Raw genomic sequence first — 18,864 nt, forward strand, 5'->3', positions numbered from 1 at the left:
TTGTCCCAAAAGCATAATAGGTTAACAGACCTCCAGCCAAAGCTATAATAAGACAATTACAGAACAGCAGCTTGAATTAAAGGTGGATTCTTCATTTCCTGAATCATTTATTCTGACAGACATGCAGGGAAAATTGAGAATGCATTAGATCAGGATTGGATTCACAGGATCCAAATTGACAGTCAAACTGAAATGATTAATGGCCAATAGAATTGCATTTGCCTTTAGTTAGACATATCCTTCCACATTTAATTTAAGGGCCAATTTATGCCAAAAGTTCCGGCAGTTTAAGATGACTGAAGAGCAAGTCCCAGCTTAACCATTCAAATTGAAGAATTTGTCACTGGTCAAGTGCAAGCCCAAAATAACTAGTATAAAAAAGTATATCATGACATTTTGAGTTGAGACGCTTCTTCAGGCCCGAAGGCCATTCATCAGTCTTGAATTGAAACATCACCGATCCCTGGTTCTCCAGAAATTATGCCCGACCCATTGAGTTACTCCAGCACTTTGTATTCTTTTGTGTATTAATCAGCATGTACAATTCCTTGTAAAGTTCTATTTTTTGTCAATTGAGATACAAAAGGAGAAAACAAATAAGGGTGGTACAGTGGTGCATCTAGTAGAGCTGGTGCCTCACAGTGCTAGAGACTGGGGTTTAATCCTGATCTCTGGTACTGTTTGTGTGAAGGTTGCACATTCATCCTGTGGTCACATGCATTTCCTCTGGTTTCCACATCCCAAAACATGTGCAGATTTCTAGGTCAATTGGCCTTTGTAAGTTCCCCTGAGTATGTTGGGAGATGGATGCAACATTGGGATAATATTGAACTGTTGTGGACAGGTGATCAATGGCCAGTGTGAACTTGATGGGCCAAATCATCTGTTTACATGCTGTGTCTTTCAAACAATCAACCAATGCATCAAAAGGAAATAAGCATTGGATTGAATACTGTTAAAAAAATTGAAAGTAAAAGTGAACTTGAATTTCCAATAACACACACAAAAAAAAAACACAGCAATTAAACTCTGGAAGAATGTGACACTATGTCCAGTTCCAAAGTGCTTCATTAACAGGAATTAACACGTGGCAGATCATTAAAGAAAACCTTAACAACTAATCCAGACAATTAAATATATGCAGACCTTCAATGGCTTTTAAAAGGCTTTTTTGTCTGAATACTTAGCAATTCTAGCTTTCTATGCCAATTAATTTGTATGACCATGCAGGCAACTGATACTCGATGAACAACAATGGTGACAAGTTAGTTCCCTAAAGATATCAGCAAAGCAGCATCAGCACTTAAGCATCATATTAATTTACTCTCCTCATCTTTTTATGACTCAAACTATTACTTTTTGTTTTACATAATCTAACAATCAACAAGTCATATCCAGAGAAAGGAATGGATTCTGCCACAAACATGTGATGATTTGTGAACTGCTCCGTGTAAGATATTGTTTGACTGTTCTTCCTCCATCATTGATCCATATCCACAAAACCTGTTAACATCTTGTTACAGATACATGGTTAGAAAAGGTTCAGAGGGATATTTGCCAAACAAGGGGAAAATGGGACCAGCTTAGATAGGGCATGTTGATCGCAATGGACGATTTGGGATGAAGTGCCTGCTTCTGTGAAAAATGCCTTATGATTTTATCTTATTGATTTTCCTCTCCAGATTTTTGTTATTGTTTAGCTGTATCTACAAACCATTTTAACATCCCCCTTGTTAATCAGGTAGATAGATTCTCCTTTCAATATTACTCTTGCAAGCATTGAACACTAGTCTGCCTTGATTTAAAAGGTCAGTTTTATTAGACAGGGGCCTTCAGACATAATGCTCTAATTTTTTTAAAGAATTATACTTTGATCTTATAAGCCTGCAACACTTCTGTTTGATATGTTAAGTTAAGCAGCATAATGTGTAGGAAATAATTGTTTGTGAGCTGAGAGGATGCAGTAAAGTTAGGAGCGCTGCATGAGCTGATGCTGTAAATGTGGTAGTAAACTGGTATAAAATCTGGAAAACATGTTTGTGTAAGAGCTAACTCTGGTGGCTGAACCAGTCTCAATTTCTGGGGAGGAAGTAACAGCACAAAGATCAAATTTCTTGCAATAATGCCTCATATATACCTCATTCTTGTGTTCACTCAGATGATGATTAAGTTTCCATGAAACAGATGTAAAAATACATTAAATACCTAACCTTGGTTAATACAGAATTAATTGCTCAGTTAACAAGGAAATTGCTAATTGATAATTTTCTCACTGAAACTTTTCTCCAGTTTTCTGGTTCATTTTTCTGTTTTAACCAGGTCACTGAAGAAAATCGATTTTTCATCTTGATTGATCTTACTATGTATCCAGAACAAGCAAGAGAGGTTCCCATGGCTACAAATAGACAACAATGGGTTGTTATTAACTACCTCCTAACCTCTTTTTTTCCCATCCCCTCCAGACCAAGGATATTCACATAATTGAGTGAAATGTTCCTTTAATATTTTGGCAGCCAAACAAGGGAGAAATGAATAAACACTCAGGAATACATGCACAGATGTTCTAAACTCAAATCTTATTTGCACTTACGGCTTGACATAATTATGAGAGGATTACTGCGATTAGAACTTGTCAGCACAGACAATCAACAATGGTTTCCTTATGAATTCCGTTGATTTAGAACATGTATTGCATAAAATACACTTGCTGTTAAAGATCGAAGATACAGGTGCACAACCTTTTATCCGAAAGCCTTGGGACCAGACACTTGTCGGATTTCGGACATTTTCGGATTTCAGAATGGAAGATTTTTAGCGTAGATTAGGTAGGTAGCGCGGGCGGCTTGAAAAGTCTGGAGCAGCTGCCTCCTCCCCGGAGACCGGGAGAATCATTGCATAAATGTTAGTCAGTTAGTTTGGAGGGATTTTATGTGGTGGTGGTGGTGTAGGGGTGAAGGGGGAAACTTTAATTCTTAGTCCCCTACCTACCTGGTCGGCGACTCCCAACCTCGCGGAGCTGGGGGCTCCGTCCGGCCGCGGGCGGCGCCGGTTGTGGCTCCGACCCCGGCAACTCTACCCCTGGCTGCGAGGCGCTCCAAATCCAGCGCCGTCCCAGCTCCGAGAATGTCGGGAGTCGGCGGGTCGCAGCCAAAGATCCTAGAGGAGCTCCGCTATAGGACTTTGGTCGCAGCGCTGGGATCGCAGCGGGGAGCGAGCAATGCCTTACCGGGTCGCCGTGCGGCAAGCTCCGGAGCGCTGTGCCTTCTTCCAACATTCCGGAGCGTCGCTGGATTTGGAGCCGCCTCCGTCCAGCCGCGGGCGGCGCCGGTTGGAGCTCCGACCCCAAACTCTACCCCTGGCTGCGCGGCTCCAAATCCAGCGACGCTCCGCGATGTTGTGTGTCGGCGGCCACAGCGCTCCGGAGCTTGCCGCACGGCGAACCGGTAAGGCATTGCCCGCACCCCGCTGGTATCCCAGCGCTGCACGTCGCCGACTCCCCTCGCGGAGCTGGGGCGTCCGGCCGCGGGCCGCGCTGGATTTGGAGCGCCTCGCAGCCAGGGGTAGAGTTCGGGGGTCGGAGCTACAACCGGCGCCGCCGCCTGCAGCCCCAACGGCCACAGCGCTGCGGTCTTGACTGCACGGCGACCCGGTAAGGCATTGACTGCTAGCCGCCTCTCCGACCAGGTAGGGGTAAGAATAAAGCATAAAAGCCCTCCAAACTAACTGACTAACATTTAAGCAATGATTTACAGATGAGCGTCTCCCGGTCTGACATCACGAGCTTTGGGCGCAAACGCGAGCGGTTTTTGGATGCGCACCATGTAGGACTGAATTAAGGGGAAACATAAAGGGAAGCATGCGACGAGTGCGACCTAACATGGTCGCTTGAGCCCTACGGCATCGCGGGGCCGATCATACTACGATCGCCGGAGCCCAATGGAATTGTGCGGGGCTGGTCCCGACATCACGCGGGGCTCTGAAAAACTGACACTGTCCAAAAATTCCACACAGGCACATTGATGCCGTACGCAGCACCTCAAAGGGCATACGCAGCATCTTGATGCCGTACGCAGCGTCTTGACAGCGTACGCCTAGCGTGTGGTGTTGCGCGATGACATCACCGCCCGGTGTGTCGTGCGTGCGACGTCCAAATTCAGTCGGCCCGCCTCCTGCCCAGCTGATTGGTGAGTATAAATGTCGGGACCCATGGCCCTTGAGCCCACACATAACTCCGGAGACTGGTCCCGCTCACGCGGGGTGGGACACAGGTGATGCCGGCAGACCGGCTCCGCATCTTGAGGCAGCGTCTTGACGTACGCCCTCAAGCCACCATGTTTGGCCTCTGCCCGCTAGATGCATGCAATCGCATCCGCGGTGGGGTGGGACCGGACAGGCCCTTAACAAGATGTTTGGTCACTAATGCATGCAAGACAGGCCCTTAAAAAAAAACAAATATTAAAAAAAAACATATTACATTTATGACTTGCTTGCCCTACATAGTTTACGTGATCAACTAATTTTGCTCAATTTATTCAAGTAATTCAAATGTTATCTTTCAACTTTGTATCAACGCAAACACTGAATTAAATATTTGATCCTGATAAATACATATATTCTGTGGATCTTTCCTGATCTGTAGATCAGCTATTATTTCTATTGAAATTACCCAGATTACGATCCTATCCCCGATAGATATTTACTGAGTAAATCATCACAATTTTTTTTGTGTTACCTTTTTATTTGTGCACCAGATTTAGTCATAGAATCATACAGTGTACAAATAGGCCCCTTGTCCCAACTTGTCCACGCTGACCAACATGCCCCTTCTGCACTAGTCGCACCTGCCTGTATTTGCCCCATATCCTTCTAAATCGATCCTATCCATGTACCTATCCAAGTGTAATTTAAACTTTGTGATAGTATCTGCCACATCCCCTGGCAGCTACTTCCATATGCCTACCACCCTTCAGTAAATGTCCCCTCAGGTCCCAATGAAATCTCCCTCCCCCCCCGTCCCCCATCCTTACATTGAATCCTCTACTCCAGGTAAATGACTGCATTAATCCAGATGATTAATCGTCCTCCTGCACTTCAAGGAATAGAATCCTAGCCCGCTCAACCTCTCCCAAGAGTCCTGGCAACGTCCTCATAGAACTTCTCTGCACCCTTTTCATGTTAACGACATCAAGTTAAGATTATTAAATTAAGTATATCAAAATTATTATGGTGGGCGAGGGAAAGAGAGAGAGTGTAAGTTACCTAAAATTAAATAATTCTATGTTCATAGTGAACACAGACACAAAATGTTGGAGTAACTCAATGGGTCAGGCAACATCTCTGGAGAAAATGAACAGGTGGCGTTTGTGTCTATCTTCGGTAAAAACCAGCATCCGCAGTTCCTTCCTGCACAATGGATCTCAGTGTCAAGTCTCTGACTCCTGTTGGCAGGCCATTCGGCCTACAGCCCGCCCAGCGATGATTAACCCATGCCACAGGGGGATGGTGTGAAGGCGGAGTTAGACAGAGCTTGATTAATGTTACGTTTGGGGAATGGGCCATAATGTGGCCAGGGAAACGCTGTTATTCATGATGCCCCCTCCGCCCTTTCCCAGCTGTTCTCAATCGCACCCCTGGCCACACAAAAATGTATACTTTAAGAAGGAATACACGGAACATTTAAACTCAGAACGCTTCTAACGAAGTGAGCCATGTGAGCACTTTGATCATTCTCCCTGTATTTGCATTTGACAAAATAGTCGGGAAAAAATGTTTAAAAGTGTTCATACCTTTTGCTATGCCTAATTGGCCCTTACCTCTGTGAAAATAGTCTGATATTCGTAGGTGAAATGTCACCAACAATAATTGATTCTATTATTAATTGACTAATAATTGACTCTATTACTGGAAAGATGCAATTCTGATCTAATTTTATAAGTGCCTCTGTCTTTGGAAGTAACACCAGCAATTTATTAAATCTGACTACATGCGGCACAGTGGTAGAGTTGCTGCCCCACAGCCCCAGAGACTGGGGTTCGATCCTGACCATGGGTGCACCGGTTTCCTCTCACACTCCAGAGATTACAGGTTTGTAAGTTAATCGGCTTCGGTAACATTGTAAAATTGTCCCTGGAGTGTATAAGCATAGGTGGTCAGCGCGGACTCGGTGGGCCGAAGGGCCTGTTTCCGCGCTATATCTCTAAATTCTGAAGTTAGGTAATGTCTAAAGGAACTGCAGATGCTGGTTAATACGCACAAAAGGACACAAAATGTTGGTGTAACTCTGCAGGTAAGTCAGATCTGGGAAGAAAAACATAAAAAGCTGGAGGAAGTCAGCAGGTCAGGCAGCATCTCTGGAGAAAAAGAATAGGTGGCGATTCGAATCGGAACCCTTCTTCAGACATCCTATTCGGAATTGAGTCTGAAGATGTGTCTCGTCCCGAAACATCACCTATTTTTCTCCAGAGATGCTGCTTGACTCACTGAGTTACTCCAGCTTTTTGTGTCTGTCTTCGTTTTAAACCAACATGTGCAGTTCACTCCTTTACACGGGTCTCTGGAGAACATTGATTGGTAGCGTTCCAGACCTTGCTTCGGAAAGGCATCGATCGCTGGTCGGCGAGGGCTCTGAGCTGCATCTCTCAAAGAAGAACATGTGAAAAATTTCTCACGGACCATAAAAATGCGGGACCTTTCATTAAAGTCCCTTTTAAAGATTATAGTTATTTTCTTGAATCTCATTAACATAATTCATGAATAAGTTGATGTCCATATGCGGATGCAAATCTTTATTTTTTAAATTCAATCCCACAGAAGACAATTTTTACTTACCTTCTGTCCCCTCTGTCAAATCTCCGGGTTTACCGTTCGCAGGAATTCCCACGGTACACGCAAGAGTCAGTACGGATATCGCACTGGCCACTACGTGCATATAATGTTGCAATGTTCAACCACAAGTGTACAAGTTACTCTTGGAGAAATTCAAGCTTGTTTGAATTTTCTCCCGAGTCACCAAGTTACACGAGTACCTGCCGTTAGCGCCACGGTGGTCCACGGTGGTCCACGAATGCCGTACGGTTATCGCAAGAGGTTCCCACGATGTTCAACTCTGGTTAACTCTTGCGTCAAGTCGCTCCATGAGAAAGGGGTTTAATAGAAGAAGCTATCTGAAAATTCATATTCAATTTTATTCGTTCAATGGGAATGAAATTTGAGAAACTTCAATCCTTTATCTTTAGTTTTCAGTACGGACAGGTTTGGAGGGATATGGACCAAACTCAGGCAGGTGGGACTAGTGCAGCTGGGACATGTTGGCTGGTGTCAGCAAGTTGGACTGAAGGGCCTGTTTCCACACTCTATCACTCTATGACAGCTTCTGGCGGCTTCACATTTGTAAGTTGAAATAAGGGACTGGCGATATGCAAGAGGAAATATCGTATTGTTGCATTGGTTAAGTTGCTGGAATTGAAATCCAGAGGCCCGCAGCAAAAATCTAAAGATCTAACCTAAAATCTCACCATGGTAGCAGTGGATGTTAAATTCAGATAATACACTGGAATTTGTAAAGCCAACTTGTGCCTAATAATCATGACCACAAACATTGTGATAATAGATCATCATTAAAACCCTTTCTGGTTCCTAATGTTATTCAGAAGAGAAAAGCTACCAACTTCACCTAATCTGGTCTCTAGACTCCAGACCCACAATATGGTCGTCTTAAAAGGTGGAACTAACCACTCTGTCCAAAGATAATTAAAGATTAACAATAAAAATTGGTCTTGCTGAAATCTTGGGGAAAGAATAAATTACAAAAATTAATTTCTTCCTTGCGTGTGCAACCCCCACGACCTCAACCCTTTATCTCCAGCATGTGCTTTCAATTCGAGGGTTTGGTAGTCCTCAGTTTATAGCAGGTTTTTTTTTCATTCATGAGATAGAGTCTACTATAATGAAAGCAAAAATAATGTCCCATTAGGAAGCAGAGATGCAATCGACAATGAGGTTTTGACTGACTGCTGGGAATTCCAAATACCAATTTGTTGCTGACTCTGAAAGACATTCAAAGCTCCACAAGCAACTCTGTCATCTAAATTGCTCCAGGACCGCGCAGGGTTGGCGGCGCGACTCACCCGTTGCAGCGGCCCCTACAGCCTGTCTGTCTTTTTTTAATTTTTTGTCTAGTTAAATGTAGTGTTTGGTGTTTTTAATAGTATTTTTAAATGTGGTGGGGTGGGGTGGGGGGGGGGGGGGGGGGGGGGGGGGGGGGGGGATTTACCAAATCTCTTCCCTGTCCGGGAGACCCGACTTTTTCCCTGTCGGGTCTTGGCTGTCGTTGGGGGCCTAGCACCGTGGAGCGGCCTCCAGCCTGAACACCTGAACGATGGGGGCTCGGGAGACTTGCGGATCTGCGGACTCACCATCGTGGGGCTGGCCGGCCTCGGAGCGTGGGGGAGCGGCGGTGACTCGCTGCTGCGACTCGACTCCTGGGGCTCGGAGGCTCCAGCAATGCAGCCGCAGGTCCGGTGGACTGTGACATCGGGAGCCAAACTTCGCGGGTCTGGGAGGAGAGAGAGAGATAGACCTCTTCCCGGAGCTCCCGCAACGCGACTTCTCCAGCCGGTGTCACGGGGTTGGAACAACCCGGACGGGGACAGTACATAAACCGGCACGGCTTCATGGCCGTGGGACTCACCATCGCCCGTGGGGGTTCCAACCTTGGACTTTCAGACCGGGAGCGGGGCCGTAAATCGCCCCGCGCGGCCTAAAATGGCCGTGGGACTCATCATCGCCCGCCTGGGGCTTGGACATCGGGAGAGACATGGAGAACAGGGGAGAGAAAAGACTTGCCTTCCATCACAGTGGCTTCACTGTGATGGATGTTTGTGTGAATTTAATTATGTGTATGTCTGTAAGACAGTGTCCTTGTTTGTATGGCTGTGGAAACAACATTTCGTTTGAGTCTCACTGGGGCTCAAATGATAATAAATTTGTATTGTATTGTATTATTGTATTGTAAATTGCTCCAGGACCCAAACAATGCCTCAGGGTTTATCTCCTTCTGTGCAAAGATAGATCCTTTAGGTCTGCCTAGCATTACCAGACTATAACATGATTATTCTCATTTCTTTATCTGAAATGTTTGTATTTTTTTTGCTGTTTGGTTTATGTCATCAATGTAACAATTTAAATCGCAAGTAAACAATAAATCCCACTCATGTTTACCATCTCTAAAATAATAAAGTAACATGAAGTCTACTTTTAAAGGTCACAGCCAAGGTTTTATAAAGACAAACATAAATCACTTCTGCTGCAACAAATTCATTCTTTTTTCTATTACTTGATGCCATTTGTGGTGATTCTTATTCAACAAATAACATTGAAATATAACACCTGAAATAGGATTAATAATGTGTTTACAATCTATTGAACATGTAAAAATGAGCAATTGAAATTCTTTGTGGTAATATTTTGTTTGGTTTGGTTTTTATCTCTGTGTCAGAAAAGACAATAAGCAAGGAGAGCAAAAAATATATAGCCTAAATGCCGAAACCTATAATGCTGCTTAAGTTAGGAAAGAGCTTGTGATTTTATAAGTAGTTTGGTTTGAAACACAAGAGTTCACAGGCAGCTATAAGCACTGTTGCAAAAATGCTTGATAAAATAAGAAAATCCAAATGCGTATTATATTGTTCCTAAGAAATATATCCTTGATCATTTATGTCAAGGGCTTTAAAGTCACTGCAGCGTGTTGTATCCTGCTATCAATATTAAACCATTTTGAATAAATTTTGGAGACAGAATACAATGTCACTATGAAAGATGTTAGCTAAACTGATTAGGCTCGAAATTTAAGGCAGGTTCAATGTGAAATTTAAAAAATATTTCATTTTTGTAAGCTCCCGTCTGTTTGCTTCCTCATAGAATGCTTACCCGATGTGCACAATGGGCTCATGCTCATGATAAACCACATATGCAGAAATTATTGTTTTAAATTCAACCCCAGTTGATTTTCTATTCCAATGGAAAATAATGATATTGAGTGCAAAAAAAATAATGAGGGGTTGGGATGCAGAAAACGGCAAGAAGAAAAAAAAGTCTGTAATACATCAAGAGATACACCAGTGGGGATTGATGTATGACTGGAAACAGTGTGATTTGTTGAATAAACCAGAGTGCCCCCAAATGTATAAATAATATATAATTATGAAATCACGGATGATTTATTATTTAAACAAATATACTTTGTTTCACATATCAATAACTCAAGGCATCAAAGTAAGTCAATTTGACGTACATTATTGTGAGCTCAAGAAATAGGACAACGCTTTTCAAATCTGAAGGCTCAGGATTCCTGAATGTTATGAAAGTCTTGGTTCTGGAGTAAAATAGAGGCACAAAGACTGCAGATGTTGGAATCAGGAGCAACAAAAAGAGAGCATCTGGAGAAACTCAGTGGGTCAGGCGACATCTGTGGAGGGAACTAGGCAGTCGACCTTTTGGATGAGACCCTTAATCTGGACTGCAAAAGTGCAGAGAGGAAGTTGCCTGTATAAAGGGATGGGGAGAGGGGTGGAGCAAGAGCCAGCAAGTGATACATGGATAGAGGTCAGGAGGGATTCTTCGGCAGATAAGAGTTGGCTGGAAAGAGGAATGAGTGGGGATAGAAGCTCAGTGCAAAAGATGCAATTGGATGGCACGGTGGTGCAGAGGTCAAGCTGCTGCCTTACAGCACCAGAAATCAGGGTTCAATCCTGACTACAGGTGCTGTGTGTACAGAGTTTGTACAACCTCCCTGTGACCATGTGGGTTTACTCCAGGGGCTCCATTTTCCTACCTCACTCCAAAGATGTACAGGTTTGTAGGTTGATTGGTTTCAGTAAAATTGTAAATTGTCCCTCGTGCATGGAATAATGTTAGTGTACAAGGTGATTGTTGGTTGGCAGGAAATAGGTTGGCTGAAGGACCTGTTTTCGCACTGTATCTATAAAGTCTAAAAGTAACGTGATAAACAAAAGGCTTCAGATTCTGGAATCTGTTAAGAAAGGTATTACCCATGTTGGACACATCTTCCATCATCCCTCCTTATTTGGTTCAACTCTTCACCTTCCTTTCCTATCGGATTCCAGACTTAGCAACATTTTATTCCTGACCTTTCACCTCTTATCCTCTGTCACGATCTCCACTTTTCCCTCCCTCACTTGACTTTTATCTACCAATCAACCCTTCCTTATCTGAATCCACATAATGCTTGCCAGCTCTTGTTCCATCTTTCTACCCCACCTCTTTATACTGGCTATTTTCCCTCTGTCCAGATAAAGGGTTGACCTGAAATGTTGACAGTCCACTTCCCTACACAAGTGTTGCCTGACCCACTCAGTCCCCCCAGCATCTCCCCTTTTTTTTAGCTCATTGATTCTGTAGAAGTTGTTTTGACTTAAAAGGGCTCCTTATATCAAACTGATTTTAGACTGCTGGGAGCTCTCTAGAACATCCTGTTAGACTGCTGTTTGGGGGCATAACAGGGGCTATAAGAACTGAATGAAGCAAGTCATTGAGATATTGCTAATGATCAGGCAAAACAAACACAGACACAGATTGGGAGGGGTAGGAAAGGATGACGAAGGCAGCTTAATAGGTAGGAAGATTTGGAGATTGAGGTAGCATATCAACATTTCCCCCCAATTTACCTTTCCACCCCATTGCATCACAAAGGAGGGCCGCCAACGACGTTAACACTTAATTGGCATGGCTCATCTCATGTCATAAAGTCATAAAGGATAGGAGTAGAATAAGGCCATTTGGCCCATCAAGTCTACTGTGCCATTCAATCGTGGCTGATCTATCTCTCCCTCCTAATTCCATTCTCCTGCTTTCTCCCCATTACCTCTGACACCTGTACTAATCAAGAATCTATGTACCTGCCTTAAAAATATCCACTGAATTGGCCTCCACAGTTTTCTGTGATGAAGAATTCTTTAGATTCACCACCCTCTGACTATAGAAAATGATTGGTTGTCTGTACTGTACCCTCATTTTCATCAAACCTACAAGTGGGTGGATTTGAATCTATTATCAACTTTGAATGTTTAACAAATGAATGGCTCAGCATTTTAATGAATTAAGATCTAGTACAACCCCCCCCCCCCCCCTCAAAAAAAAATCAGGCATATAATGTATACTGTGTTTAATTTTGCAAAAGCTGCTAGTTGTACAAGGAATACATCACATCAGTTCAATGACTGCCTTGCAATGACCAGAAGCAGTGGTTAGCTCAGACCATGGCAAGGCCTAAAATATGCAACTTTGTCAATGACTTCAATCACCCTTAAGTGAGTGTGGTCCTGAATTCCCATCCACCTCATCATAGACCTTAGAACTATCTTTAATTGAACTTTATCTTCCACTGAATGTCATATCCTTTATCTTGTAATACGTACACTGTGGATGGCTTGATTGTAATCATGTATAGCCTTTTTGTTGACTGGATAGCACGCAACAAAAAGCTTTTCACTGCACCTCAATACATGTGACAACTATACGCTAAACTAAACTGAGTTATCAAAATAAACCTGGGATCTCTAAGGTGAAAAAACAAAATGATTTTCAGTTCCAAGTTTTCCATAATAGCTCCCTATATGCCTTCATATTTAAAATTATATTAGTTTCAGATAAAAAACAATGTTTTTTTCATTAGTTTCATGCTCCACATATCTTATTCACAAACAGTCATTATTAATTAATTTTATCCACCACGGTAATGCCTGCACACCCTGATGAAATAAATTGAAATACTGGAAAAAGTGTAATGATTTCAGTGGTAACTTTAGGCATGTTCTTCACACTTCAGTGAAGCACTTTTACAATTGCTCAGGTTAGGCTTAATCTTACAGAAACTACACAGTAATTACTTCAGGCAGGATAGAAATAATATGCATCAACATTAGAAATTAGTATTGCAAATTACTGCATACCTACATTTCAATATTAATTTGCTTCTCACAACCCATCTGGCTTTAAGGGCAGCCTAGCTCTATTCAATGTAGCTTCATATGCATAATCTTACAGCTAGCGTAAAACAAACTTGACATTCTCTCCGTACCCAGGAACTGATATTATTCTTCAAATATAATATATTCTAAATGACTACCGACAACGTGGTCATGATTTTATCAATAGATCTTGTAAGGAGCCACTAACCACATGATGCGGTTTCATCAGATCGGTCTCCACAATCATCTTCCAAGTCACACACCCATGACATTGGGATACAACGTCCGCTGGAACAGGAAAACTGATTGGGTTGGCAAGTCTTTCCTGCAATAAAATAACAGCAGCATGAATCAGTAGATGCCTGAAATTAAAGTGACTTTATATATAGTTAACATTTTTGAAGATGGTACAAATCAGCTGTGGAAAATCAAAGTTGATTTTTTTTAATTAAAAGTTTTATTTTTTCTTGTTAAAAGGCGGTAAAATTTAATCTCTGGAATGAGGTCACAGAAATCTGAAGTATCCCGAATTCTAAACAATTGCATAGGATGAATTTAAAGATTTTTTGTGGAGAACGCACATCCAGTTATTTTTCATTCAAACTCACCACATTTACATGACACGTCAAACACGACCTGATTGTGCTTTGCTGCATGAAAACAACTGTAATACTAGGTTTCCTATCAGTTTGATATGTTTCCACCATTTACCCAAAGGCAATTGTGTGATATGGTCAGCCAGATCCTAGCAAAATAATTTATTTTGATACTACAGTGAATTGCTGAAATGCTCCACGGGGCTTCACTCAAGAGTTTTATCAAACAAAAAGTGATGTTAAACATCAGAAGGATAGCCAGTCAAGCAGCATCGCTGGAAAGAGAAACCATTTAATATTTTGGCTTTGGACCCATTCCTCTCAACGGAAACATTGCTGTTTTTGTTTCGGCACAGTGGTGCAGCGGTAGAGTTGCTGTATTACAGCTCCAGAGACGTGGGCTCAATCCTGACTCCAGGTGCTGACTGTGCGGAGTTTGTACATTATCCTTGTGACCGCACAGGTTTACTGTGGGTGCTCCAGTTTCCTCCCACACTCCAAAAACGTATAGGTTTGTAGGTTAATTAGCTTTGATAAAATTGTAAATTGTCCCTAGTGTGTAGGATAGTGCAAGTATACTGGGTGATCGCTGGTCAGCACGGACTCTGGGCGAATGGCATGTTTCTGCGACGTGTCGCTAAAAAGTATGAAAGTCTAGAAAACAAGTTTCAGATTACATTTGCTTTCCAAAGTGTGGCATCAAGCCACTTGAGAAGAGTTTATGGTGAAGGAGGAAAGTTTATTTAAAAAGATAGATGAAATGCAGCGTGATAATACAGGAATGGTAGCTGGAAGGTGGAGGGGCACAGGGAAGAATTCCAAAGAATTGACAGAAATGACAAAATATGCCGTTGAAAAATCATCCTGCAGTCAGGTTTATAAACAATTTGGGAAGACTATTGTTGGGAGAGTGAGGAAGTTATTAACAAGGTAATGATATTTGAGGACATGACCCTGGAAAATAGAGTTTATTTTTTGCACGATGCAGTCATGGGAATTTTGTTCTACTGGATTTCTGAGCCTGCCAACTTACAAACTATGGAAAAGTGATGGAGGTAAAGTTGGGTGTTGTTAGAGAACAAATGAAAACTGCACTATTTGCAGATAATGAAATTGATGGGCAACATTTAAATGACACGCAATTGTCAAGTATAGATACTGGGATGATCCTGCAGCAAATGATACACAAGCAGACAAAAAGGTTATGGTTCCATGGTTCAATAGTTCAATGATACTTTATTGTCACGTGCACCAAGGTACAGTGAAATTTGATTTGCCATACAATTATACAAAAATAAGCAACAAGATACATAACTACATAAAGATAAAACATAGATTTAAACAGCCATAACAGTGGCTTGTGAGAATTCCAAAGGCGCACAGCATAAGCGTAGACCCACAGCCATCAGTTCAATGTCCGGGCCACACACATGCTCCTTCACCGTGGTGTGACCTGAATTGTACCGACCACTGTCACTCTCTTTGCAGTCCCTGTCCGCCTGAACAGACAGAAAGCCGTCCACACTCACACTAGACTCCGGGACCTCATGGAGCGATGTCCCCACAAACACTGAGATCACTGCACTCACGGCACTCCCTCCGAGTCCTCACCAGTGCAGGCCGCACATCCATCTTGTTTTTTCGGTGACCTCGCATTCCCAACTGTGATGGATGGCAAATAACTTATACCTTCTTTCCTCATTTTCTCCCGCGGACGGGGCAATCGAAACCTCCGCAGTCGGGGCGACCAAAGCTCCCGCAGTCGACGATCGAAGTCCCTGCATCGGGGTGACTGAGGATCCCGTGATCGGGGCGATCAAAGCTCCTACATTTGGGGCACAGGAAGCTGATCCTTCACAAAGGGACCGCCAGCCCCACGATGCTAAGGCAGTGCGGACGGAGGTACGATATGGAAAAAGTCGGATCTCCGGTGAGGGAAGAGGTAAAAAATGTTTCCACAACCCCCCACCGTCACCCCACCCACCCCTGCATAATACAAAAACTAAAAGTACACTAAAACATAGTAAAACAAGATAAGAAGAAAGGCAGGTTGCTGGCGAGGCAGCCATGTACGCCGCCCCCTTATCACTGTTTAGATAAGAATGAGAAGTGAAATGACCATAGAAAAAACTGTAGAACATCATGGAACAGTATTTTTAAATATTCATATTTTTCTTAAAAAGCCATTGAGCTGTTAGTAAGTTCAATGTTATCAATGTTATTTTTTCAGTTTTTACCTTTTAACGTCTTTGTACTTTCTATATGCAGCAAGACCTAATAGTCAATGTTTTAACTTCAACGGTGAGTTGCGAATTACCCTTCATTAAACTTTCACAAAATGACACAAAGAACAATTCAAATTCTTGCCAGGTAGACTGCACTGTGCCTGGCAAGAATTTTAATTGTTCCGTGTGTAATACTGAAATAAAAACTTAATGAAGCACCGTAACCCAGTAATATATCCCAGGGGCTTCAGAGAAACATTAAAGAAAAGCAAAATTGACTCCATGATTGTGAAACCTGTTTGAGCACCTGGGACCAGTTTCCCAGTCTAGGTGCTGGGGAATGAAGCAAGCTGGTGCCTCGTGGCTGGATTCCACATGAATCCCAGCAGTGGAGTGTGACTGGAATCTGTAGAAAAGTGTGGGACTTTGGCGGATGCAAAGACAACAACCAAATTTTCTGAACTGATTTATTAACGCAAGAGCTCCTTGGCATACATGTCTCTGCAAACACGTAGAATAAACCAGCTTGGCCGAGGAGGCGTCGAGGTCTTCCTTAGGCGTAGTTCTGATGCCTAGGAGTACCCAGGGCAACTGGTCAACCCAATCGGGGCCGGTGACCCGGGCCTTCAACGCTGACTTCAGGTGTCTGTGAAACCGCTCGACTAAACCGTTCGATTCCGGATGCTGCGTGGTGGTCTGGTGCAGTTCGCGCTGTACAGCTGCGCCATACCACACCACAGGGATGACGTGAACTGGGCCCCACGATCGGCAGCAATATCTGAAGGGACCCCAAAACGAGCGATCCAATTGGAGACAATAGCGCGTGCACGAGCCTCAGCGGAGGTATCAGTTAACGGTATTGCCTCCACCCACCTGGTGAACCTATCTACGATAGTTAGTAAGTGAGTGGCCCCACGTGAACACGGCAAGGGACCCACCAGGTCAACATGGATGTGCAGGAACCTGCCGGCTGGAACAGTAAACTCCTGCACGGGCGGGTGCACATGCCTCTGCACCTTGGAAGTCTAACAGGGGATACAAGCGCAGGCCCATGCTGCGACCTGCTTTCGTAACCCATGCCAGACGAACTTGGAAGCAACCAGGGCAGAGGTGGCGCGCATGGACGTGTGAGCTAGGCTGTGGATGGTGTCGAAAATCTGACGCCTCCAGGCAATAGGGACGATCAGGCGGGCTTTACCCGTTGAGACATCGCAAGGCACCTCGGCCAGCTTGAAACCCGATTCAGTATTGCGGTAATCCTCCATGCTACCATCGGCCCGTTGGGCTGCTGCCAGCTCCACATAATAAGCCCCGGCGAGCATCAAATGGACCTCGTCTGGCATCTGCTCCAAGAACGCCTGTTCGAAAAGCAGACACGGGTGATGCCCGTCCATCAGTGCCAGCATCTTCACCATGATGGTGGATGGCCGACGATCGCCGACACTGTCCATGTGCAGAATCTTCGCCACCCTGTCTCGACGGCTGAGACCGAAGGTATGTAACATCAGGGCTTTCAAACCTTCGTACTTTGCGATCGTCGGTGGGTCTCTAATATACGGCAACAGCCTCGAGGCACAGTCCTGAGTCAGAGCTACTACCACATGGAAATACATTGTGTCATCCGCGATTATTCGATGCAGATGGAACTGTGCCTCAGCGTGGGCGAACCACACCTGAGGTTGATCTGGCCAAATGGAAGGTAGCTTGAAGCCTGGTGAGCCCTGCCTCGTGCCGGCCAATTCTGTGGTGACGTAGTCCTCCTACATGATCTCTTGTCTAACGATGGCTAGACAGGTCGGGGTCACCAATTTGATGGATGCAAAGACAACAACGATATTTTCCGAACTGATTTATTAACGCAATAGCTCCTTGGCATACAGGTCTCTGCAAACACGTCTGACCACAACGGTGGTTAGTTACACAACTGTGGTGCGAAAGCTTAACCGCGTGAAAAGAACAACCCCTCCTGAGTCACATGACCACGGCTTTCAAATGCCAGGTTCGATACCTGCGTGCGCCAGTAGGCGCCGCTACAGGACCTCCGCATGTGCTGACATTTCACTGCCGAATTGCTAGCATGTATCGACAAGATTTGGCCCCTGGAAAATGAAATACATACTTGCTAAAATTAATTTCCTGGTCCCTAATGCATCACATATGTGTGGCTGTCTCTTCATAGATGACTAACACGTAGCTTATTATCTGCACGACAAATTCACCAAATGTATAATGGCTGCCACTTAAGAAGACTTGTTTTAACTGGAGTCTGCATGTATAATACAAAAACATTTTATTTGATTTTATAGGTAATATTTTCAAATTAATTTGACACGATCTTATACTTTAAGTTCATATCTGTCTGGCAATGTGTGTGCTGTATTCTGATGTTCCGATAAATCAGCAGTGCAGAGTTTACATGTGTAAAATTGTCACGCAGGCTACCTTCTCAGAGCACATCTTGTGCCATAATTTATACAAATGTATGTCACTCACAGAGCACTCTTGCCTCCAATTCAAAAGGTTGTAATTATGTTGAAACAATTGGGAAGGTCTAAAGGTTAATGGATTGAAAAATCTCCATGCGTTCTATTTTACATTATCTCCATCCACACCATGCCATCTTGGGGAAGCATTAAAAAAAACAGGTGACCATTTACACCCTGGACATTCCCTCCTCTTCCATCCGACAAAATATACAAAAGCTTAAGCACATACTATGGGATTGAACTACTGAATGTCCTCCCGTAAGCTAGGATGTAGTTCTGATATTCCATGCTACATCGTTGGGTATCTTGCACTTTTCTCTGTACCACTATATTCTGCACTCTGATATTTTTCTGCACTACTTGTGTATGGTTTCATTACGTTTGTACATGGAAGGATTTGCAATATATCATGCAAATAAAGACTTTCACTCTATCTTGGTACATGTGATAATAAACTAATTCCATATTGGAACAAATTTTATTTTAGTGAATTAGTTTATTGTCACATGTACCAAGACATGTCACGTGCAGCATTAACATTATGAGCCAGAAGGCTTTTCCGGTGCTGTAC

At 43.4% G+C, this 18,864-nt stretch overlaps 1 protein-coding gene across 1 annotated transcript in view; it reads right to left on the reverse strand.

The window, feature by feature from the left end:
- LOC129699151 (low-density lipoprotein receptor-related protein 1-like) overlaps positions 1-18,864 on the reverse strand; it is an 877,455-nt gene that overhangs the window by 620,129 nt on the left and 238,462 nt on the right. The window contains exon 13 of the mRNA XM_055638819.1: positions 16,838-17,491. Coding sequence (XP_055494794.1) covers positions 16,838-17,491 — 654 coding nt within the window. The remainder of the gene's footprint in view (positions 1-16,837; positions 17,492-18,864) is intronic.

Source organism: Leucoraja erinacea, chromosome 7, assembly GCF_028641065.1.
Source record: "Leucoraja erinacea ecotype New England chromosome 7, Leri_hhj_1, whole genome shotgun sequence".
Classification (NCBI taxonomy): Eukaryota; Metazoa; Chordata; class Chondrichthyes; order Rajiformes; family Rajidae; genus Leucoraja; species Leucoraja erinaceus.